This window comes from Scophthalmus maximus, chromosome 10 (genome assembly GCF_022379125.1).
Source record: "Scophthalmus maximus strain ysfricsl-2021 chromosome 10, ASM2237912v1, whole genome shotgun sequence".
Classification (NCBI taxonomy): domain Eukaryota; kingdom Metazoa; phylum Chordata; class Actinopteri; order Pleuronectiformes; family Scophthalmidae; genus Scophthalmus; species Scophthalmus maximus.
This window is the reverse complement of record NC_061524.1, coordinates 9,876,900-9,902,136: the sequence shown is the minus strand read 5'-3', so window position 1 is coordinate 9,902,136 and position 25,237 is coordinate 9,876,900. Positions and strand designations below refer to the sequence as shown.

The 25,237-nt window shown below is 44.1% G+C and overlaps 1 protein-coding gene across 6 annotated transcripts in view; it reads left to right on the top strand.

Annotated features, from left to right (window-relative positions):
• The window catches only part of LOC118284047 (arginyl-tRNA--protein transferase 1), a 47,093-nt gene extending 26,613 nt beyond the window's left edge, over window positions 1-20,480 (top strand). For all 6 annotated transcript variants that reach the window (XM_035606641.2, XM_035606640.2, XM_035606636.2 and 3 more), the window contains 3 exons: window positions 1,697-1,796; window positions 13,780-13,900; window positions 19,589-20,480. In XM_035606641.2, the coding sequence (XP_035462534.1) occupies window positions 1,697-1,796; window positions 13,780-13,900; window positions 19,589-19,767 (400 nt within the window). In that variant the 3' untranslated portion in view covers window positions 19,768-20,480. The remainder of the gene's footprint in view (window positions 1-1,696; window positions 1,797-13,779; window positions 13,901-19,588) is intronic.
• The last annotated feature ends 4,757 nt before the right edge of the window (window positions 20,481-25,237 follow it).

Here is a 25,237-nt window from a genome sequence, read left to right as displayed (position 1 = left end):
ATTGCTCTAACTTTTCCATCAAAAAAGTCTGGATTGACCCCAACTTAATCCTGCAAACTGACATGGGACATGGATAGTTTTGTTTTGAATCGAGTAAATACATATGCTGTGTGATTTCCACCAAATTTCCTCAGTTAAATAAGCTTCTGCGTGCTTCCCATCGCTAGTAGTATTTTATATGAGGCTAATCAACACTATACCTGGACTGTTTGGTAATGAGTTGTTTCCACATGCATGCGAGGGCCGCAGTAAGCACCTTGTGTTGTGCACTATTGTGGGCTCTTTGTGGCTGGGTGTGTATGTGTATGCACATCAGTATGAACGAAGCTGTGCAGGAGCAGAGGGCTTGATAATTGGCTTGTGCTGGACTGTCAGATGGCTGAAGAGGGGATAATGGTGGACTCAAGCTGCTGCCATGGGGGTGAAGGTGGGGGTGTGAAGGCCTCAAGTGAGGGGGGGTGGCAGGGCTTTTTGTGAATGGGCCCCTCACCTCTCTTGACCCCCCTCCCCCAATTCAGGCCTGCCGGGCCCTTTTGTGGAGAGTGGATGGGAACCCAGGAACCTGGCAGCAAGAGGGTGACCTTCTAGCACCTCGCTCTAGCTGCCTCTCTTCTCTATCCCTTTCTCTTTCTTGACCCTCCTCTTTTATATTCTCCTCCTGCTCTCTCCCCCCCCCTCCCTGGCTTGGCCTGCTTTGTCCCACATCTTATTTTTCAGTGGATCCATTTTATTTTAAGGCCTCTCTCTCTCGCTCTCTCTCTCTCTCTCTCTCTCTCTCTCTCTCTCTCTCTCTCTCTCTCTCTCTCTCTCTCTCTCTCTCTCTCTCTCTCTCTCTCAAGTATTGTAAGAAAGGGAATTCTCCCCCTTCATTTAAGCGGGTGCAACACAGAGGGGTGGAAGGAAGAGTGAGACAAAGAGGCAGAAGAAAGAGGAGCTGGAATTTAGTTATGGAATAGCAAAGGACATGTTGGAGGGAAAGGGGGGGGGGGAAGGGTTAGGGATGCAATTAAGGAAGAAACTATTGGGGAAACATAAAGCAAGCACGACATATACTGTATTTGAAGAAGCCCTATAAATCTTCCAAGTTCTAAATCTTTATTTTACACGCTCTCTCCCTCTCTTTTTCACCTCCCTCTTTTCTGTCCAAGGGCTCAATGCCCATAGAGAAGGCAGTTGTTTTTGTGTAATGAAATGAGACCAAGAAAAGCTGTTTTTTGAGTGTGGGTGTTTACTTCCTCAGCTTGGGCACTGCTGTAGTCAGAGCCGCAAGTGCCCATTTTGTTTCCTAATGCCCTCGTTTACACTTACACTTATAATATTGTAATATTAGTTAATATATTCTAAATTCCCATTTGTTTTGTCAGGCTTGTTGTGTTCATTGATGAAACCCACCTCTACCAGTCATGAACTTTATTATCATTTTAAAAAGAGTTAAAGTTATACTGTTCATTTAATTGACGTAAAAATGATCCTAAATGCAAACATGATTATTCACCTTCTGAAGTTGAAACCACGGCTCACAGCAGTGCATCTACATCCAGCATTGCCTGGAAAAACAAAGAGTTGTTGGAGTGAGCCGTCATTATAAGAAATAAACATGAATTGACAAGTATGTGTGCTGTTACTGAAAGAATGAAGCAGGTGCCTTACTCTGCAGTACCTCTCTGAAAAGGTGTTCATGTGTTTCCCACCACAGGGAGATCGCTTTCACCCGGCAGCTGCAGAAACAGTCCCCCAAGCTGTGCTACTACTACCTGGGCTTTTACATTCACTCCTGTCCCAAGATGCGGTATAAGGTATGCTTAGTCTACAACACATTTTTCATGGTTTTCAAACAGCATATCCACAGCTCAGATTATCTCGATGTTGCCTCAACATTCACATTCTAAAAAGATTAAATTGACTCTACCTACATGTTTAATTCTTTGATCAAATTGTAGTTGTTGTTGTTGATTTTTATTCGTTTCAAAGAGAAGGAGAAAAATGGTATCAGTATATTTTGATACCTAAGCTTTTGGTACAAGTGAGAGGACTGTTACAACACTAGCTGGTCCGAGTGTGAGTTAAACTTTTACATCTGTTGTCTTTATATTGATGTGCATCACTAACAGAGTTATTTTTCAATGGTTTGTTTATAATATTTCACTGAAACGTCTCCAGCTCCCCCCAAAAATGTCACAATGACATATGACCAACATTTCAATGTGCAAGCAAGCTCATTTTGCACGAGACAATTTTTTTATGCTCTTGTCTGTTTCTAGTTTTAATGTTTCACACTGAGCGTCTCTTCCACGAGATCTTTCTGTAGGTGAGAGATGATCTGATCTGTTCTGTTCTGTTAATGTTGTCTGTCGTCTCTCTGGCCTCATCAGGATGATGTGGCTGTGTCAATTTCAAGAAATGTGTGTTCGTCTCTATTGGAGATAATATAAGCATTCTTCAGACAACAGTTAAAAAGAGAACAAGAAATTAACTAATATAAACAAATATAAATATATTAAAATAATTTGTACCAGTGTAACTTGTGATAACTTGATGTTGTAAAGGATAGCTTATTTAGTTTAAGAATATACAGTAAAAACACGCAATGTGCTGTTTTGCTTTCCGCAGCTAGCATTTCTACTGTTAATTTCTGTCCTTGGTTTATTTTATTCATTTATATATTCTTGTTGTTGTTTTCCCAACTCTGTAAAGCGGCCTTGGGTGCGTTGAAAGGCGATATATACGTTATTTTCTTTATAAAAATCCAATATATACACATATTTAAGAAACGTTATATCCTCAAATGCACAAGGAAAAGTTATTAGACCCAGCAGCTGATTCATACGCAGTAAACAAGGAGAAATGTAAGTAAATTTGATGGAGGGTATCTCGGAATTGACATTGAGTGGGAGAGGGGAAAAAAAGGATGGAGGGGAGGTACAGGCAAGGAAGAGAGGACAGGGCTGCTGAAGACATTAGAGGTTGACAGAGAGGTCATGCTCGCAACGGCAGCTCAGTAGCAAGAAGTGTGTGGCTCATATACACAAATATTTATTTATTTTATACACAAATGCAGTTGATATAAATGTGGAAGCCACCACTCACAAACATGCTCACATTCACACCCAACAACACGTAAAGATCCATAGCTTCAGGAGGACGGAGAAAGAAAGCAAGTCCATTTGTTTGGCCAAGACTTACCATTCATCCCTTCTTTCTCTCATTCATTTACTAATTCCTCTATTTCTCTGTCATTTCATTCAGATGTTTCCCAGAGCTTGTTTTGTGCTCATGGGAGAGTGATGTCTTGTTGGGGATTATGGCAAAGTGCCACTTTCTATCCATTTACATCTTGTTTTGGGGTCTGCATAGTGCTTTGCCCATTTTTTCCCGTTTGGGAGCCAGTGTATGGAATGCATGTGAGTTTGTTTGCTCTGTGTGTTGAATCTTGATTACCGTGTTTGTCTGAGAACGCTGTTACCACAGCACCTAACCCCTCCCTCTGGACTGGCATTTATTCCGCAACCCCCCATATCTGTTTTTGTGCGTTTGCCATTGCAGCGTCTTGTTCACCACCTCCCAACTTCTTCCTATTTTACCCTTTGGGAGGAACACAGAACAAGGGTGAGAAGGTTGCCCAGTTCCCACCTTTGGGCTCTCAAACTCCCACAGAAACACACCCACGCTCAAACACACTCTCAGCGCATGCACAGTGTCTCACTCCATTGTCCAATTTGCATATGAGCCTGAGTAGTTCATTAATGCACAGGCATACTGTGGGATTGTTCAAGTCTCTAAGATTGGGGAGCCTCTAAACTCTGCTTTTATTGTGTTGGGGGTTTCCTGGATCTGGATCTCAGTCCTGCTGCTTGCATCTTTTAAGACCAAAACACTAGCACTTGAACCCTGCTGGACACCACTCAAACTCCTTCAACACTACTCCCTCTCACCATTTTTTCCACCTACCCCCTCCTGTCCATTTGCCACTTCTTTGGGAATTCTCTGTACCCATCACTTGCCAAGACCATGGCCACACTAATGTGGGCTTCACCCAAAATTTGACTTGAAGGAAAATTTTTTTTGTGTTTCATCATTTAATTCGAAATGTAGCGTTTTAGAGAAAAGTCTAAAAACAGACGCGTTTGATGTAAGACTGTCAACTCAAGACTGTCGACACGGCCTAAAGTTTAGTTGAAACTTCAAAGCCTTACTTAACACAACTAAAACACTATACTAATACTAAAAAACATCTAAACCCAGGTTCCTCTCTGTAGAATTCCACACAATTGTTCATACAGTTCTCTCATTTCCCAGAGGAGAAATAGAACTGCATTGTTTATGTAACTGATACCACTAGCTTTGTGAAAGGCGTTTTATGGTGATTCATACTGGAGGGTTTTAAAAACTAGTTGTAATGTAACACTTTAAGTCTCATCCACCTGAGCTGTTCTTTTGTGTGAAGGATTGGACTGTTTAACGCACCAGTCTGAGAGTGGACTGATTGTGTTTTCTTCTATTCTGTGTTTGGGAAGAAAGTCCTTTCTGCCAGGTCACATCTCTGCATGCCCAGGGGAACTGCTCCATGTGCAATGGGTTGAAAACTTCTTTGCGGTGCCAAAGCCTGGACTTGGTCCTGTAGAGCAGCCTTAAAGGCTCCTAGAAGACTTGGAGTCCAGCCAGGAACAGGGGACTGCCTGGCCAGTGTCAGACCCTCTCCTTTGTTCTCAAAGCTGGGACGGAGCGTCCCACAGAGCCTTGTTGGTTTGGCCAGTGGGCTCAGGGTCAGACGTGACATCCTGCCCCTGGCTACTGTCCCTGCTCCTCTGGCCCTCTGATGTCGAGCTGCAGAGAGCAGAAGGTGAAGCTGTTGGAGGCTAAATGAGACCAAAGGTCTTGGCCCTCCTGCCATTCTCTTTTTTTTTCACATTGCCTCTCGTGCAGCTAAAAGTCATCTGAATTAACCGCTCATGATCTGACATAGAGTAACTGAGATTTTTTGGACTAGAGAACCAAGTTCTCCAGCTTCATGTTTGCAGGAAATGCCACTCACCATATTTGTAGCTTGTTTGGTTAGATTGTGGTCAAACCCCAGGCACTGTACATCTGCCCGGTGACAGGAGGGAAAGTGCCATCCAAACATCTTGCTATAGCCCTATATCTGAATGCAGCCATAGTTTTTATTCTTTAATAATTTCATATAGCAGCTGAGATTGACTTCAGCTCTTGCATCATGATGTTTATCCCGAACCATAAACAAGTAAATCCCTTAACCTGCAGGTGAACTCACACATTTCTCTCACTGTATTTTATTCTCTTGTCCTCCAATAACTCCTCCATCCAGCTTCAGCAGTTTGTAAGACTTGACGAGACAAGAGAAACATTAGCTTTCATTTAATACATTTCCAATTCTTTATTCTGGACAGAACAAAGAGTAATAGATCCATGCCCAGTTATAGTGGTTTTTCCATTTCTTTGTAGAGATGAGTACGTACATGAGCACTTGTCTGTGTCAGTTACTTTTACTTAAGTACTGAATGAGCAGACTTTGATGATAACAGATGAGCCGGACGCCCACTTGGCTTTGCCAGTCTGCAGTACCTGGTCCATGAAACACTTGCACGCACACACACACACACACACTTAGAGAATACACAGACAGACAGATACCGAGTTTTACGCACTTGGTGAGGGAGTGAGAGAGTCACATGAAGAGGCTCTTACTCTTGTTATTATTGTTCGGAGTGAAAGAATGTCTCGCTCTGAGCCCAGGAAACCATTAAATTTTCCACCCAGAGGAAGAATGAAGGAGTGAGCAAAATGAGTGAACAGAGGAGGAAGAGGGCAGATGGAGAGAAGAAAAAAAAAAAAGAAGTGACAAAGCGTGTGCAAAAGGAGAAAAGGAGGCAAGATGAAAAGGATTATTTGTTTCCCGGTGGTACTTCACCGACTTTTAAAAGCCCTTTTCGCAGCAGCTGCACCTCCGTTCCCTGTCAACCCCACTCCTCCTGGCCAACAAACAACAAACAGTGACACAGAGCCGGTCAGTTCTCTAGCTGCAGCCAGCATTTTTCCACATGGCCAAAGCTTTTGAATTCAGCGGACCTGAATGAATGTATCCAGGTGTCGGAAGCTCACTTTGTGGGAATTGTTTGTGAGGGTACTGAAGAACTTGACGTTTGTTTCAGCCAGTTGCTGCCATGCTACCGTTTGCCTCAATCAGTGTGTGCCTCTAGGCTTTTCTGTCGCCTGCTGCGTGAGCTAAGTCATTATGACATCTATTAGACAGGACAAAGTGCCTCCCAGCTCAGGCATGCACATTGGACCTCATTTTCTCAGGTTTCACAGATACACACCTGCAGACTGACAGATTCCCAAAGTAATATTGTACAGGTTAGATTGTAAAGGTTTCTCATAGCCTTTGTTTTCTTTCTTCCTTTTTAATTTCAGCTCAGTCCAATTCATTCTCAACAGCTGACACAGCAGCGCTCTTCTTTCTATATCATTGCAGTGCCATCAATAACCAACAGCTTATGTTAATGAAATGAACCTCTCCCTCAAACTTTCTGTCTCGTCTCCAGGTACGCAGTGGCAGGCTATGACATGCTAAGGAGGCCCTTAGCCACAGCCATCAGGACATGGCTCGTCAGCCCATGCAGACAGTATGTTTACGTGTACGTGTGTGACCTCACATTCTGTGTCTCACTCGTTGTACATCTGGGCAGATTAAGAGTGACAGTGAGTGAGTTTGAGGCATTTAGATGAAGGTGTGTTCCGAAGAGGTTGGAAAGTGTTTTTCCTGCGTACCATGCTAGTACACAGCTTTGTTTTTTGGAAATGTAGGAGTTGTTCACGAGGGTATCACGTTCTTACAAATATTGGTAATTTCTTGACATAATAACCCTCTGACAGATTCCGATGGGTTGTGTTGGACAGGTTTACAGAGTGGGTTAACGCTTCACAGGTCCTACATGTTCAGGCACAGGGCAGCCATCGCTCGTTCTCTTTTAGGTTCCACTCTTCTCTCAGCAACTGTTCAAGAAACCAGCCACCATGCTGGTTGGAATGAAAGATGGATAGCGGGAGAGAAGGAATCAGTGTGAATATGTCCAACTGATTTCATTCAGAGATAAAACATGGCATGTTCATTTATTCTAAAGTGCTGGCAGGTAGAAGTGACCCTGAACCTGTTGTTCCAATTTTCATATCTGCACGCTTAGATGCACTGAGTCACTATTGCTCAAACAGAGGTGGTGTAAAGTTACTGAGGTGATTGCACTGTTCCATGTTGAAGCTAATGGCCTTTCCCATGCGTTTACCGTCATACATTGTTTCTTTAGCCTTCTTGTTCTTTTTCTCCTGTACTTTTCCATAGATGAAGCAATATTCAGTTGGTTTTTCGGTGGTATTTTTCTGCTATGCTAGTAACATTACTACCTTCCAACAATGTGCCCATCAAACTAAGATCAAACCTAAGCAGGCCCATTTTCACCCTCTCTGTGAAATTTATAAGCTAAAGCATTCACCATTTAGCTTCCTTCCAGTTCTCTCCCCTACCCCCGTCTTAAATTGGAGTCTTTCTCACAGAGACAGCGTTGTTTGATTTAGCTCGATGGGAGACCACCAACAGTGCCCCTCTCAGCAGAAACATTTGTTTAAAGTTTTTGATAATTTTTCCTCTCTTTTATGCTTCATCATCTCTTTTTGTTTTCCTTACGTCCTGCAACGGTTGTGTTTTTAACAAATCATTTGCAGGCCACAGCACGGCCCTGGGGCCGCCACTGCATGGCACCCCCTAGCAGGAGTGCCGACAGGGTGAGGATCGGAGGGAGCAGAGTTCAAGAGGTCAGGTCAGATGATTCAGTCTCACTGCTGGTGGAAGGATGGAGCTAGGCTATGGCGGGTGGCAGGGAGGAGCAAGGGGGAGGTGTGAAGGTCACTGGGGTGAAAATGCAAGTTTAGAGATGGTGTCACGCTGAGCTGATCCAGAGCCCTCTAGCTGCCAGCTTGAGGTGTTTGCCTTGCCATTACCTTCGCCACTATTTATTTTCAAATCTGCTGCAGCTGCACCACTTTGTCTGAAATGCCTGGCTTCTTTTTGACAAGGGAATGCATTCAGATCTTCGATAAGCACTGCTGGACAGATTGAGCTGGTCTCATAAATGCAGTCAGACATTTATTCAGAGTGTGGGCCTCTGCTTTGGTCTTACAGTTAGAAGTTTGAGGTGGGGTTTTAAGACCTAGATTAGGGGCTGCTGCTCTCACTACATGTCCGTAAGCTGTGGTCTGTGTCAGACTGGCGTAACAGCTCGCCAGCCCATAAAGCCAGAGGAGATAAAGAGATAAAAGTACCCAGTCTGTGAGCTGATGCCCATAAAAGATCTGCCATTGGTTCTCAGGGCTCCTTCGAAATGTGATCCTGTAAAAATATTTTCTCCTCATTAACCTGTCATCCGTGGAGCCGTGACGTATAGCCAGGCGAGGGGAGTGCTAGGATAGAGTGGGATGGTTGGAGGGGGGGATTGTAGGGGTTGTACAGGGGCCCAAGGGGGAGACGTACCAGCCTGGAAGCTTTATTTGAAGGGCGCACTGTGGTAATGTGTTGAGTAGGTTGAAAAGGCCTTGGCGGGCCCCGAGTGTTTAAACAGCAGCAGTTAGCGTAAATCTCCCCAAACGCAGACACCAGACATGTTCAGGACACACACACACACACACACACACACACACACACACACACACACACACACACACACACACACACACACACACACACATACATACACATATATATTTACATATTGTCACAGACGGTGGTGAAAGTGCATCTGTGTGGGCCACTATTTTGAGATACAGCTTGTTTGGACATGTCTTTCATTGGTGCTGTACCTCTGTCCAGCCTGCTCCCTTCTCAGAGTTATTTGTCTTGCTGCATTTGTTTGTGTGAATGCGCTGTTTACATGTGTCCGTCAGCAGCCACCGGCCCCCCAGCCATGCCCCCTTGTCTGGGGAGAATGTGTGTGTTTCAACAGTCTTACGACGATAGAGGGGGTGTATTGTGAGAGCTATATGTTTAAGAGTGAGTACGGATGTAGGGATCAAGGTTTGTGTTTGTTAGTTTTTGGCTGAAGATTGGCTGAATGTGACCCTGGGTCAGAGTGCTGCTGGCCCAGACCAGTCTAGGTAAGGTCTGCCTGCCTCTGGGTCACACTAGGCCTCTTTGTGCCGAGTCCAGACACGTCCTGGGTGACAACCAGCTGAATAACATACTGCGATTTGTCTGTTTAGGTCAAATGTCCAATTCTATCTGAGAGCGCTTGACCAATACACTGGCTAATCCTGACAAAATATCCTATTCATTATTGTGTTCATGCTTGGCCTGCCATATGATAAAACTGGTTCCTTTTTGTATCGCACGTTATTTTTTGATAATATACTGTATATTTGCCAGAGCCAAACGGGGTCTAACACGAGCGACCTCATCTATCCTTCGAGCAGCCTTACATCACGGGCTTGGAGCCACTCTGTCTCACACTGAAGTAGGTGCAATGTTGACCAGCAGATTACTGTATAACTTAATGCTCTTTCCTGAAGAGATTTGAGCTGCACTGATAGGGTTAACAAGGATAGATTTGTGTAGACTGCATTTAGACTTTGTGCAGGGACACATCAGCTAGGGGTACTGTGGGTGAAAACTCAACTGGAGATATGAGCAGGAAATCAGCAGCAGATGTCGGTGTAAAGTAATGCAGATGGAGGCAGGGAAACCTTCATACTGCGACGAGTCCACCTCCTTTCTCCTGGTATGTCTTGCACCAATCCTGAAAGAGGAACACTTTGGACCGTGACACTGCTGTGACGGCAAAACAACAAGTGAGCTCATCCAAAAGTCTCCCTCTAATGGAATAAGTGATATTACCTTAGGTCTCCAGAAGAGCATGATGCGTTTTATAATATTGGGAAAAATGATGGATTACAATGTCTTAAAAGTAATAAAGAACAGAAAGCACAGAGGAGAACAAAGGGTATAAAATATGGCCTCCAGTTAGCTTGATGAATTGAAAATGATTCTCTTAAATGTTCTATTTTCTCAGTATGTTGATTAATTTCTACTACTATATGTCTGAATGTAGGGACACGTTGACATCACAATTGTCTTCACTCGACAGAGAACAAACTCACATACCTGCTTTCTAGTCAGGCAAGGAGGAAGGGGAAAAGTGTGGTGTAGGTTTTCACGAGGATTCCTTGGCTGCAGCGAAACACTCCATTTATGTGTCTGATTAATTGCTTTTCATATAAATCATAGGTATGGGCCCGGGGACATCCCTTTCTACCTTGAGGAGGTGTGAGAAAACAAGACAGAACTTGAGGGGGGGGCACACTGAAGGAGAGGAGGAAGGTGACAGTTATGTGCTGATGCGTTGGAAATACAGCAGGACCACTGCTATCTGAATTACGTGCGTGTGGCCTGAAAAGAGCGAATGATGCTGTGTGACAAAGGGGCTCTTGAGTGATACTAGATCTCCAAATTGTTGTGTAACCATGTGTCGAGCCGTGTGGAGATATGTGTTTATTTATTTCTGATGATGGAGGTTGTGTAATTGTTTACACTCGGGCAGCTTGTTATTGAAATGAGGTTGAGTAATTTTCCCCCCTTTGTTGTAAAACTTCAGTTCGTTGGGAAATCTGCACTGAAGAAGATTGCTTTCCTATAAACAGTGACCTCTGCACGTTGTTATTAGCGAACGCGTAGCAAAACACTTGGTTTCTATGACTCAGAGCGTTCTCTCACTTGTCAATGTACGGTTTCCATTTTGTTAAGTTTCTCCCTCTTTATGAGGCCACTATTGAATGCAGCTCTTTCTCCTCATCTGTTTTTTTCTTTTGTCTTAACCCCCCCCCCCCCAATCTGTCTCTTCCCAAGCCCTCCCTCTTCTTCTCCGGCTTCCAACATCTCTCTCAGTGCAGTCCTGGCACTCCGTTTGCTCCTATCACTTCCATCAGCTCTCCTCAGTCTCTGTCCCATTTACTTTAAATACCATCCCTCTACTCATCTGCACCTAATTTTCTCTCCTCCCTCCCCGTCTCCCTCCTATCGCCATCTCATTTCTCACACCTCTGATGGCTGCCAAAGCAACCCGCTGAAGTTTGTACACGTTTCCTTTCTTTCTCCGCTCGGTTGTTCGTCCTCCATCTCGCCTGCTGTCTCTCTAAACAAGCCTTTCAAAGGTTGTCAGTCATCAGCCTCACCTCCGTATCCGTCTGGACTTGCGAGCGAGGAAAGGAGGGAAGGATGCTGACGGATTGGTTTGTGTGGGAGGCTTTGGGCATTTAGAAAGGGAGGAATAGAGCTACCGAAGAGAAGAGGACCAAATCTTCGTCTGGAAAGCCTCATCGTGGTTATCTATTGAGTGGCTGGGTAGCCCTCAATGGAGTTGAGTGAAAACGTAAAAAAAACTGCACGTATACTCACACAAAACACCTAATATTATACATGCAGTCCCACTATCATTTCCCGTGGCCTGTTTACGCCCCTCAGCGGCATAGATTTGTTGGAACAGGCCATTTCACTCTCAGCTATTAGATTCATTGCAATTTGCACATCAGTCTTATCCTTAAAGGATCTAAGTTTCAGGAAAATAAAAACTGCATTCTCTGTTGGTACGCTGTAAGTATCTGTTAGATAAAGAGATGGATGTTGTGAGCAAGCTGCGGCAAAAGCAGAACGCTCAGTGCTGAAGGCGAGCCAAGGAAGCTGCAGGGGCAGCTGTGAATTACAGAGCCTTCAAGCCAACCTGGGGAAGAAATGAGAGGGAAGATAAAGAAAGTCAGTGGTTAGCGGTGACTCCAATAAAAAAACAGAAGCTGACAGATTGGTAGTGGAAAATCAAGTTTTTCATTTTGTCCCTCCTTTTTTTCTTCTCTCTCTGCTCTGTCCAGACCGCTAATAGCAGTGTCCTTTCATACAATTCAACCCCTCTCTGTATCTTTTTTTCTTTTCAGGATGAGGATTTGTGCCTGTGCCATGAGCAGACTCTGGCTCTCATTTTGGTTAGATAGACATCTCTTTCTCTTTCTTACTTTACAGAAAAGGACTGGATATATCATTTTGCACTGTAGACACAACCACAGGCCTGCAGTGATCAGGAATCCGCTTTCTTTCTTATACAAATCTTTTCTGATTCAAGATACAGAAAACAGCTTTTCCTCTTGGTATAACTTATCCAAAGGTCTGTCCGTGCTTGTTTTCATTCTTCTATCTCTTTAAAGGAGAGCTACTCCATTCACACTCCGTTTCCCCGATTCCACCCTCCCTCTGCACATCCAGGTTGAGTTGAGGTACAATGTCACGGTGCAGGAAGTACTTGTGTCTCACCGTGTTTCTACCCCTGTGCAGGTGTGTGTGTTCTGCATATAGAAGTGTGTCCCACTGCAGTGTTGAAGGAGTGTATAGAGGTGAGGCAGAGTGTGAGAGTGTCAAGCTGACTGCGCTGACAGTTGCTGAAGGTTGTAGGTTGTTGGGACATGGAGAGCATCCGATCAACGTGTGTGTCCATTGCAGATACATTCCACCACCATCCATCTGTTAGCAGAAGCACTTAAAGTGTGTTTGTGTCGTTTGCTTCACTCTGAATTGCTTTTTTTCTCTCTCCTTAAAGCCCGTATGTTGGTATTGGCATGACTGTATGAATTCTGTAGTACGTGATGACCTCTACCCCTTCAATTAATTGTAGGGAAGAGCTGGTTGGAGATGAGGACCCCCACCTTGAGGGGACATCCTGACTATCAGTGCATTCTTCTGGTTTGCATTTTTTCATGGCAGTCTATCCTGTATGTATAAACAAGCTGCATATTTTCTATATAGGCACACTGACAGATCGGTTGCGGTCAGAGTGCCTGTCTAGCAACAACATTTAATGATGCTGTTTCCTTTGTCTTGCTTACACTGATTTCCGTATGACAATTGTTCTTTATTTTCTTTTTGTTGACAGTGTAGTTCACCCAGAGCCTTTTGACCCTTTGGAGTCTGTGCCCTCAAGTTTAATGGTACAAAAGCGATAAATATTAGCGTGTGTTGAGACAGTGCAGCAGGCCTGTTGCAGGCGCCTGCTTGTTTACAGAGCTATCTCGGCAGTTTGCATTTGTTTGGAGTCATGTGATAGAACGCAGGTCACTGATAATGGAGTTTCTTTCTCCTCCTCCTTTCTGTTCATTCTACCACTCTCTCACTTTTTTTTTTCTCTGCCCTGCAGCTGTTTTTTGTTCAGCTTGTTTTTTTTTTTCTATTCAAAATGTTAGGTAAAATACAGACTTGTACCCATTTCACAAGCACACACATTGCAATACGCTCATGTGTTTACATTTCCTGCTCAACTCTGCAGAAGACTTAAACAGAGCAACGTTGGATCCAGGTCTCAGCCCTCATCCTGACCCAGAGGGCAGTTTGCAGCTTGTCAAACCTTTAACCCGAAAGGATTTTTGTTTTCATTATTCATTAATGAATTTCATTAATTAATTAAATGTCCGAAAACATAGATAGTGCTCAAAAACCAACAGTGTTGTCTTCAAGTTGCTTGTTGTGTCCAACAAGAATTGAAAACCTCAAGATATTGAATTTATAGAAAGAAAGAAAAAGCTGTGTCCTAACATTTCTGAGCCTGTAGTAAGCAAATATTTGACTTTTAAAATTGTTATTGTTATTTTCTGTTGATCAATAATCTGTGATAAGCAATAGTTTCTTAACGGTGGTGTAACCCCCCCAACCCCCCCTTCTTCCTCTGTGCCATTTTCATTCCCCAGGGGCAGTACCGGCCGTCAGACCTCCTGTGCCCGGAGACCTATGCCTGGGTATCAATAGAGCGATGCCTACCGCAGCTGGAGAACTCCCGCTATGCTCGTTTCAACCAGGATCCAGATGCAGGTACAACACAACGCTCCACTCTGCTCTTATCATTATTCATTTAAGAAACTATATAGGGAACAGCATTTTCCCACATTTATCCCATGCAGCTGCAGACATTACTTACATTGGTAACACACTGTGCTGCTGCTGCTGCTGCTGCTGCGAGTTAAGTCTTCGAGCCTCCAGTTCTTCATACATGCAATCCTGGATGAACCCGTGAACTTTGTGGTAACATCTGATCTGGCTTCACTGTGATGGTGTATTGAAAACTGTGGGTTTGCTCCAAGGCAGCGCTCAGTCACTGAGCAGGGGTGAGCAGGGCCAGCAGCTCTGATCACACAGTCTTCTCTCCCCACGATCCTTCAGCGTGGTCAGAGCAGGGCCGGTGCCGTCGATATGGAGGGATCATGCTGTCATTAGATGAATAGCGATATCAGCGGTAATAAACCACACGGAGAAGGTAGACTGGCAGACGCCCATTGCCTGGGCTGTCAGGGTTAGAGCCTTGGGCCAGGGAGAATGTAAGTGAGTTTTGAACGAGTTTCTGCATTGGTGCATGGCCAATACATTTACTTCTTGAATCTCTCTCTGCTCACCCTGCTGTGTTGATTCTGCATTTTTGTGCCCTGGGTGGTTTTAGGTGAATATGCTATGAGATTCATGCAGCTCCCACATAAGCCAAACTGAACTTGTTTGCCTTATATAGCTGTGCATAGCTGAGCAGAAAGACTCGCCGAGTTCATTGTAGACTAACACAGTCCGATGGGTATGACACTGCTCAGCTTCTAAAATGAAGTTTAACTGTACAGTGTTATATGAATAATTGTATGAGATTGGAGATATTTGGTACACTGTGCTGGGGATATTGTAAGTGCTTGTAAACTGATTGATAGAGTTTACAAGGGGCGAGCCATCTCTGTTTTCTCTGCCCCATTAATCTGCATCACCAAACAGGCACCAAACAGATAAGAACCACTGATGGACAGTAATAGGAGATGTGAAAGGACAAGAATTTGATTGTCAAGTAAACAGGGACTGATAGATGGAAGGTAAGAGAGTAATAAAAGAGAGAGATAAAGTGATTTTATTGAAATGAGTAGTGAAAGGGAGGGAGGGAGGGAGGCTGGTGGCTGTATCCTGTCACTGAAACGACAGACAGTTTCACAGAGAGGAGGTGGAGGTATGAGGTTGACGTTTAAGGCTTTGCTATAGTGAGGTCATACTCTGACTTGACAGAGTTAGCAGCACACCTGATTAACTTTCCTCTGTCCCCTATTGCAGGGGTCAGACTTAAAAAGAATCTAAATCATCTCAACACCTCTTAAAGGAAGTACGGACTCTGCACCTTGTTTCATTACCTGTCTAGCCTTTGTTGTTGACTCAAGCGGTGGTGAAAGCACCACACTCAAGAGAAATAAAGCACCATTAGTAGGCTGGTCATTTAAAGCATTGCCATTAACAGCTAAGCTAGTGGTAGGTCTGACCTTCTCTTGTCAATCTTGCCTTTAATCCCTTAGTGTGCACAAATTACTGAGGACAAAGCAACAATTTTCTCTGTGGCCAGTGTATGTTGGCGAATCTGTGGTTCGTGTGGTGCCTCCATTCCTGAGTGTAATGTTGATCTTGGACGGAGCCGGGCATTATTTCAGGCCTGGCTGTCCAAAACGAACGCAGTGCCATTATATATCAGTGTTAGATGTCTTGATGGTTGGCTCTCAGGTCTGTTGCCAACTGTGTGAGGTTGAACTGCGGCTAAAGATGGTGTGCAGGTTTTCTCTTGAAAAATGCCAAGTGGTCAGACAGTCACCCGGTCAGCCTGCCCTGTGTCATCATTAGGTTAGCAGCATGGCACACTGTTGAAGTGTGTTGCCTTTATCATGGCCTAAATAAAGACATGTTGCAATCTGTTTTTAACTCCCTAGCCCTAACCCTCGCCATTAATATTCCAGAGATTTTCCTGCTGTATTCTCACATGGGCTCAATCAGACATTTTCTGCAAATTTTATGAGGGGGCCTGGCAGGAAAAGTTCCCATGGAAATGTCAATTACTTCAGTGCATGTCTGAAAGCAGCTTTATGGGAGCTTTACTTATTTATTCACAGTCATCACAAAAGTAAAATGTATGTGATTAGGATATATTATCAATAAATATTCCACAGAATATATATCATCATTGATCTTTAGGTTGGTTAACATTTAAAACTCCTGAACATTTTATCAATAAACATGAAAAAAGTTATGGTCCATGAAGTAGATGGGTTAGAGTGAGATGTACGTTGAACCTTTGATCACAACAATGTGATCACGACAATGATAAAGCAGGGTCTTGATCTGAAAATTGAAAATGCAAAAACCAACTGGACAGACAATTATATTTAAGAATATAATTCAGTTTTCACCAAAACTGTCTGCAAAATCCCCAATTAATTGTAACTTGTGCCTTTTTGTAAGTCCCGGCCTTGAACTCCATGCTTCACCCATGGGGTGGATGAGAACTGTGTTGCTGGATTTGTGTTAAAATGGTGACCGGGTTACAGAGCTGTCCTAATGAGGTGTGTAAAGACAGCTAATCTAAAGTTTACACAACTCTGTCCAACGCAGCCTTACATTGATTACATGCCTGCTGCTGACACATCGAGGGCCCAGAGGCCTTGTTGTGGCCTCCCACAAATGTACACTCACACATTCGACACAACACGTATGTAACGTCTCTCACACACACGCTCATAATCAGTGTGTGCTCGACAGAGACAGAAGTAGGGTCATTGCCTGTTCAGCAGGATATACACTTGTGTGACACAAGTAGTCACCCCCTGGACCTTGAGTGCATCCAGCAGGCACCAACTAAGATTCACAAAATGACATGTTGCACACTCTACACTAAACAGCAATACATTGAAAGAAAATATCTAAAAGTTTAAATACAATGCTCTCTTTATGTTGGTCTCTCTTTCCTGTTTCATACAAATACATACATTCATTTCTCATCAATCTCATTGACTCTGAGATTCACTTTCAGCAAGGCACAGTGAAGCCTACACAGTATAGGTGGGGGAGACTGTGATAGTCTGACAGCACCATTACCCCCAAGCCACTTGCTCCCCCTCTATATTTATATCTTTTACAGTACACACTTACACTTTCATATCTTGTCCCTCTGTCAGAACCACTTTGCTCTGCTCTTCACCAGGCTTTCTGCCTCTTAGCCTGACCTGCACTAATGTTCCTATTCAGAGTGGAAGAAAGATGGAACCCCCCCCCCCCCCCCCCCCCCCCCCCCCCAACCACACACACACACAGATTTGCTGCAATTTTACTGCTGAACACTTACCCTCATTTTAATAAAAATAAAAATGATAATATCTATTGTTGCTTTCTTTCCTGTGGAGGTCAAAATTCATCCAGGGTCAGCTGAACGGATGTGTGCTAACACCAGGGTTTGAACCCAGGTCTTCCAGTCAAAAAGAAGTATTCTTATTTATGACATTACCATTTGCAACACTGGGTCATAACCTGATGGCCTGCTTTTGACCGGCGTCCAGTGTGAAGTCCTGTGTTTAGAAAGTTTGAGATGGATATGGAGAGAGACAGAGAGAGGAGCGTGGCGAGGTGTCAAGGCCCCTAGCCCCGGCCCTGACCCTCACACTTCATGTCCGACCATCAGCACTCCTCTTTCCCCCGACCCTTCAACCCCTCGACCCGGAGGAGCTGTGACCCCAGAGTGGCGTGTCACTGAACGTCCGGTGGGCCTGGCGGGAACAGAGTCTGGAGCTGCTCAAAATGGGGAGGGGGCATGGATGGAGGAGAAAAGGAAAGTTGTTTATGTGAGGAACGGATGTTTGGATTGCCCTTGAGTAAGGGAAGGAGAGGGAAAGAGAGAGATTGGGCCTCTGCTCGGTTTTGCTGTTAAGATTAATAGACTGTCTTAAAGCTGCGTGCTACTATTCACTTAGGTCTGTATAATGTTCACTACTTAATATCTTCAGAGCAGTGTCACACATCGGAGTGGACAAGAGTGACTTTGCATAACTCCCGTTTAAGTGGGCCGTCACACTCATAAGTAACACGAGGAAGCGCACAGTGCTTAGAAAGACAATACTGACGGAAGCTTAAATTATTAAGGAAGCATCCGACGTTTATATATTTTCACTTTCATCCCTTCAGTGCACATTAAATCTTCATGGACCAAAATTATGGTCGCACAGAAGTTACATAACATGTTTACGTCTTCTTTTCAAATACATTTCCCCACATGTGAGACTTAGGGTACTGCTGATTTTCTTCATTTAAAAGTTTGTATCAAGCATTCATCAATTATGTTTAACAGCGACTCAGCATTTTTTAGAGAAGAGGAGGAGAAACAGTGGTTAGGGCATTACTGAGCAGGGAGGTAGATGAATAAAACATGAACTCACAGGGTAGTTTGAAAATCTTGGTTGAAATATGAAAATCTCCTGATTGTGTGTGTGTGTGGGGGGGGGGGGGGGGGTGTTGAATCTACATGTCCTCTGGGCTATATGCTTTTACCACCACTCTCTTCTGTCCTCTGGTTTGCTGTACAGTTAGTGGTACAAGAGAAACTATCTTTTATTTTGCAGCTTTTCTCTCCTTAGTCTTGTTTTCTCTGTTGATTTGTTTATCAGGTGGCATCACTTATACTACCTGGGCTCTCAGATTTTTATGTTGGAAAGGTATCGCTGAATAATAGAACCTGAGCTCTATTAATATCAAACCTAACCAAATCAACCTGTGTGCCGCCATGGGCCTGGGCGAGCAAGTCCACTGCGCTCCACTGCCTGGCCTGAAGTTTATTTTCACCTGCCTCCTCTCTGCGAGGCCAGACCAGGATTGCTCCTGACAGCGCAGTCTGAATGGATGGAATATAATATATAGAGTGTGTAGGGGGTACGTGCATTTCATATGTTAGACATTTTGCAACGGGTAAAAAAAGAGCAGAATGCTTGGAAAGGATAAGAGCTAAGGAGAGAGATGAAAGCACTTTCAGAGGGCAATTAGCGAGACTAGAGCAGTGATGTTATTCGCTAGAGAGACGTGAGATACCTACTCAAGTTCCAGTGAATGACAGCGGATGGAAGACACACAGTTCTCACCGGAGTGGGAAGATGATTAGTGCCAACAGTGGAGTTTTAAGCACCCATTTGCAGGATATCTGGGTTAGGTTGGGCTACAGTGGCACTCCCTGCTGTGCTATCCCGTGCATGTCCTGTTGGCACCAGCTGTGGGCAGCTTGGCTTTGCCTCTCGCTCCTGGAGGTAGCGGTTTTATTATGAGGGTCATTGTTTTTCACCCTCTTTTTTTTCCCCATCCGACTCTCCAGAGGACCATTCTTAGCTCCTCAACACGCACACTTTTCAGATTAACAGTGTTTTCACTGGTCTGATGGGAGCTGGCAGTGCATGACACAAGACCTAATGAGATGGATGCTGAGTGTGGAAAGCCAACAGGGAGGAAGGCCCCATTAACAAGGCCAGCGTACTAGCCTGCTCAGGCACCACTGTGATCTCAGGTTTAAGGGCGTCTTGTGGGGGGGGGGCTGCTTACTACTCACTGCTCCTCCAACAGCTTCTCGGAATAATGGTGTATCCCTGCCCAAACGAGTGAGGGGAAATCGGGACAATGTTCATTGTGCTTGATGCGTCTACTCTGGTCCTTATTATGTTCTCGTGTGTGCCCGTTTGTGTCCAGGAGATGCCCGAGTCCTGAAGGATGTGGGCAGAGCGCTTGTGCTGTACAGACGTGCCGCCATGCCTTATGCCGCCTACTCCCGCAAACGCAAGGGCTCCAGCGATGAGACGGAGGTGCAGCAGTACGCCGGCTTGGTTGGCCAGGACTGTGCCGAAAGGATTTTGCTCTACCGCGCTTAAACACACCACTTGCACCTTTTTAAAATAGGTTAATACACACCTCCCAGCAATGGCTGTCTGTCTGTGTGTCTGTATGTCTGTATGTCTCCTCACACCGCCTGTGAAAGTGCTTTCTGCTGCCCATGTAGTCTTCACCGTGCTTCGCTCCAGACAGGCTGGAACGATGCATCAGCCATCTACTGTATGTATCTATCAATTCACTCATTGGCCTCATACATTTGTGATGTCTCATGTACATTTATTTTATGGGTTAAATAATTTCTGAAGCATAAATTCTCAGTTTCCCTCTTGTGCATCCTTGTTTTTTTTTTCATTTTAACTCCATACAGGGACCAGACCCTTGTGTGCTCTCTTAATCTACTGTTCTTATCACTTCGATTTTTTTATTTCGGTGCGCTCCTTTCCTGCAGCCGCACTAAGGTGAGAGCGCTCCTTTCCTGAACAGTCGTGGGTTCAGATCCATGTCAGCATTGCCACTTGAAGAGAATGTTGAATGATGAGAATTTCGAAGGTGGCTTTCAGTTGCTCACGATGCGTATCAAAACTTCAAGCTGACGCGGAACTACACCAAGACATTTATCACAGGCTTCATGTAACGCAAAGAAATCACCATGTTTAATGTTTTTGTCTGTTATATTTATAGCTTTATTTGCTTTTCTTTTAATATCGACGCTGTTACTTTTGTTTAAATCAAATAAAGGGGTTGCATATTCCCTCCTTGGACTTGTGACTTTGCTTTGCATGTGTGTTCTGCAATGCAAAATAACCCTGATTCCACAGGCTGCGGGATGCCCGGAACATGGGGATGGGGAATCAAGACTCTTCTGGCTGGGACAAACTGTTTTATACATACGGTTGAAAGTCTAGGTCTTTCGATGCACATGCACACCCGGAGGTAAGTGCTTGAGTTGCACTTGTTGAACTGGACCAAGCAACAGGTGAGATAAATAATCTGGCAGAACACAAATGCGAATGGTCTCTGGCCCACAAACTGAGTGTCAACCGCCTGGGAATGGCTCAGCTGAGCCAAGAGAGTCCCGGTGTCGGGAGACGGGCCGTAGGTCTTCAAGACAACTAATAATTATTTTTTATTATAGTTTAATCTGTCGACCATTTTCTCAAATAATCAATTGTTTTTTGGTCCATGAAATGTCATAAAATGGTGGAAAATGTTGATTGTGTTTCCCAAACCCCAAAATGATTTGTTTTGTCCACAAACCAAACGAGCAGTTTATTGTTTTAGAAAATATTCACATTTCAAAGCTACTTAAACTGATTATTACAATTATCAAAATAGGTGGAGATTGATTTAGTAGTAGATTACTAATCGATTAATCGTTGCAACTTTTAACTGCTTATTATGACTTGCACAAGTGATACAGGCAGTGGCTCAGTTTCTTAATGCTACTTCTCTGTTAAGTAGTTACGGTTCATTTTACTGGTCTTAACGTGCTTCAGATGATTTCTGCGAATTTTAATGGGTAACAGGCAGTGGAGGTCTCCTTTCCATCAGAGATCCGACCGTCTGCAGCTTAGCTTGTAACCAGCTATCGTGTCAATGACATCATATACTCACTCACTATTTCCAGATTCTCTCAGATAGAAGGCATATGGAAAAAAAAGTGGTCCTTATGATTTAAAATCTTGCTTTGATAATTATCAAATTATGGGATCCATGTGGAGTTTTTGACGATCAGCCTGTTTAGTTGGGCCTCTGTTCTATTCGTTCATGTGCTAATGATTTCACACTCTTGTACTTAACCTACAGGTGATCATAAGGAGTCAAGAAGCAAAAAATGTGCCAACAAAGGCAGTGATGAAGACAATAGCAAGCTAGGAGGAGTGAATATATGAAAACAATGCAGGTGTTAAGCATTTAAGAAAAAATTGGATTTGCAAATAGTTTATAAGCAAGAATATGTTTTAACACAATAGTTAAGTTTTCAAATTCATCAAGATGACGTCAATGGTTGGAGTGGGAATACAGGTAAGAGCTACTGGGAGTGAGACACACAGTATATACATGGACCAGCCACAAAATGAATACCAGTTACCGATTTTAATGTTGTGGCTGATCGTATGATGTGATATAGTAAATCTGGAAAATCAATCATGAAGATGTTTGTTAATGGCGTCATTGGCAACTTTTTCCACATCAAGAATCTAAGAGATGCCTTGTCCTACAGTCCTGAGTGCTGGTTGTTTGCTTTCTCAGGAATTCCCGCTAGGTGACCATATACTGCAATTGAGCACACGAGTGGCGGCGGCAGTGTCAGGATGTGGCTGCAGATCAGCAGCAGACTCTCGACAAATGACAGCGTTGGTGTGAAGTTTGGAAGAGCAATTCCTCCAGGTACACAAAGACTCAAGCCTGCTCACATAAGCTTATTAGATGTTTAGCCACGTTGTATACGGCTGGGTAAACATCCTGCTCCTCAAGATGCTTTCCCCCCGGCTGCTGGTACAAATGCAGTCATGGTCAGAGTTACAGACTAACCACAGGCCGGCAGGTGTCCGCTTGACCCTGGACTAGACTCTGCCCTCCAGCGCAGCCACGCCTGCCACACATCAAACAAGCCTGCATGTCTAGTCTCCCGAGGAGTGCAGTCTGAGAGAGTCGGCCTCTCCAGTTTAAACTCTGTCTTTATTTAAGAGCAGCCGGTGTCCTCAGAATTATAATGGATTGACGGGCAAGTTCTCCAAGAAGGGAACACTGACGCTGGCTAGTAGCCATGTTGGATTCACTCTTTCTCTCCCACATTAGGCATGCTTCCCCTCTGAGACACACACACACACACACTTGGCACTGTCATGACTAGTTAGTCTTGGTGGACCAACACATGGGGACATGTGCCAGTGCTGTGGTGGACCTCTTTCTGTCAAAATAGAAAATGCCCTGGACCGGTCGGCTATTTTATAATGAGTCCATAATACTGCAATACTTAGCATGACAGGGTTTGGAGGCATACTCTGACATATAACTGTGTCCCTGCTCATAAATCTAGTTAAATATGAGGGTCTGTACTTTACGCACACTACTGCCGAAATACCGTTTAGCCAAAGGTCAGCATTCGGAGAAGAGAGGAGCCTGGTGAGAAGTCTTCATGTCAGACCTGAGCCGCAGAGATGGTTTAGATAGTCTCTCTAAGTTCATTTGAGACTGTGTTGGTGCCAAATGGGTGTGGTTGGTCACACTGGAAAACAACGAGACTTCCAAAAAGCTGAGAAAAGAAGAGTATGACCCTGTAGTGACTGGACAGATCACTGAATAGGCCTACCTGGCTCGGGCCCAGGGGCCCCTGGGCTCTTTCAAAAAAAAAGACACAAACCAATGATAAAGAGACAGGATCACCACAAATAGACAAAGGATGACTGCAAATGGAAACAAAACAATAATAAAAAACAAAAAATAATCACAAAATGGTGATGAGACATGCAAAGGACGAGAAATGAAAAATGAGAGAAAACAGAAAGAGATAAAAAAAAAACAAGGAGACACAAAACTGCCACAAATACAGAAAACAAAAACAATAATGAGTTACACAATGATAATAAACAGACACAAAAAAAGATGAATTTACACAAAAGGACTGCAGGGTTGTATATAGATATTTTACCTGTCTGTGCCCATGTTCTCATCAACCTGTAGATGTAAGTGAGATGACAGAACTACGACAGGATGCACACCATAAACAAACAAAAAGTCTTCAAATGTGAGCTTTGTGGTTGAAGTTGAAGCGCCAGTTGTTACGTGAGCAGTTAAAGCAGTTTTAATGTCAGTGTAAGCCCGGGTAATATTAAATAATTATTTCCTCTGACTGCTCTCCGCTGCAGCTTCTCCACTGACGTATTGTGGCCAGATGACAATGCCAGGGGACCCACAGAGGAAAGAGGATGTGTTAGCGTGTAATACTATGGGAAGGAAAAGCGAGTCTGAAAATCAGGAAAAAGAGACACCATCACTGAGGTCCTCCTTCTTTTTCCAAATGTCTAGTCCAAACTTGCGTATGGAATCATGTCCGAGAAATGTGGAATAATATCCCTCAGCTGTTTGTTATATGCCTCCTTAATGATACTATTTGCTTTTGTGGTAACAAAAATGTGCTTAGGAAAACCAAGAGTTTTGCAGATTTTTATCTTCTTCATATACAGTATTCATTTTCCCTTACGGTACGAACACAAACGCATGCCAGGGAATGGAGTTGAAGTGTATGCGTCATCCGCCACCAGCATCCGCGGATCACATCTACTGTATTTACGAGTGAACCAGGACTCGGTGTAGCGTCTGACGGGGGTTTTGCATGACGCGGCCTTCCTGTTTGTAAATATGAAACTATCGGTAGGCAGCGAGCTGTTTGATCCCTCTCCTTTTCTGTCTTTCACTGAGCTAATCTTTCTACAGTACATGCAAGGCTTGTTTCATTGCACCGGGGGCAGAATGTAAACACTGCCTCTGCCCACAGTATGGAGTAGAGTGTGTTTACTCTTGCTGGCCGTTGTGTGCGTGGGCTGCTTGTTTGGATTGGCTCTCCATAAAGACAGTGTGGTTTAAAAAAAAAAATGTTATCTCACTACTCTGCCCACCTTTGTGTGTGTGTGTGTGTGTGTCTGTCTGTGTGTGTCTGTCTGTCTATATGTCTGGTGATGTTCCATTGTAATGTTCCATGTGTATTTTTGCTGCATGTTTGTACTGGCACCCACGCCAGGCCCCCCGGACCAGCGGAAGCTCCCAGGCCAGAGGAAGTGCCGGCCTCCTTTGTTAACACGGTCCCCCCGGATTAGACGTATCGCACCCTAAATGCAGGTCCTTTCTCCTGGGGATTATCTAAGGGACAGGGGGGCACCCACTCCCACTGGGGCCCTGTCACCCAAATTCAACACACCACTACCAGACCGCTCCCTAGCCCCCTTGCTAGGATACAGGACATGAGGGGAGGCATTGTGCCCCCAGAGACAAAGCTAAAGTGATTAGCCCAAGTTATTAAGGGACCGTAGAAAATGCATTTTGACACGGGGCTTCAAGTTGATCCAACTCGCTGTTGGACACGGTGAAAATATCCACAAGCATTAGTTTGTTGTGTGCATATGTTGAGACATTTTGAACCGGATTGAAGCAGACCTGTGGTTGAAAAGTAAACTATTTCAGCTCTGAGGATTTGTTTGCAGAATACTTTAAATTCACTGCATGTGTATCAGAATCAGAATCGTGTTTTTTTGCCAAGTAGGCCCTCACATACAAGGAATTCGCTTTGGTGACTGGTGCATAACAAACATAGTCAATAGAAAAATGAAAAATAAGGGCCGTTAAAGCAAATTAAATTAACAAACAAGAGAAGAGCAATAAACTGAAGCAAACACTGCTGTGCAAGTGGTGCATACTTTATAAGGATAGATGAAGGAGTTTAAAGAGAACAGAAGCATAAATGAAGTCTTCTTGATTGGTCTCATTTATTTTGATGGCTGGTTGCTT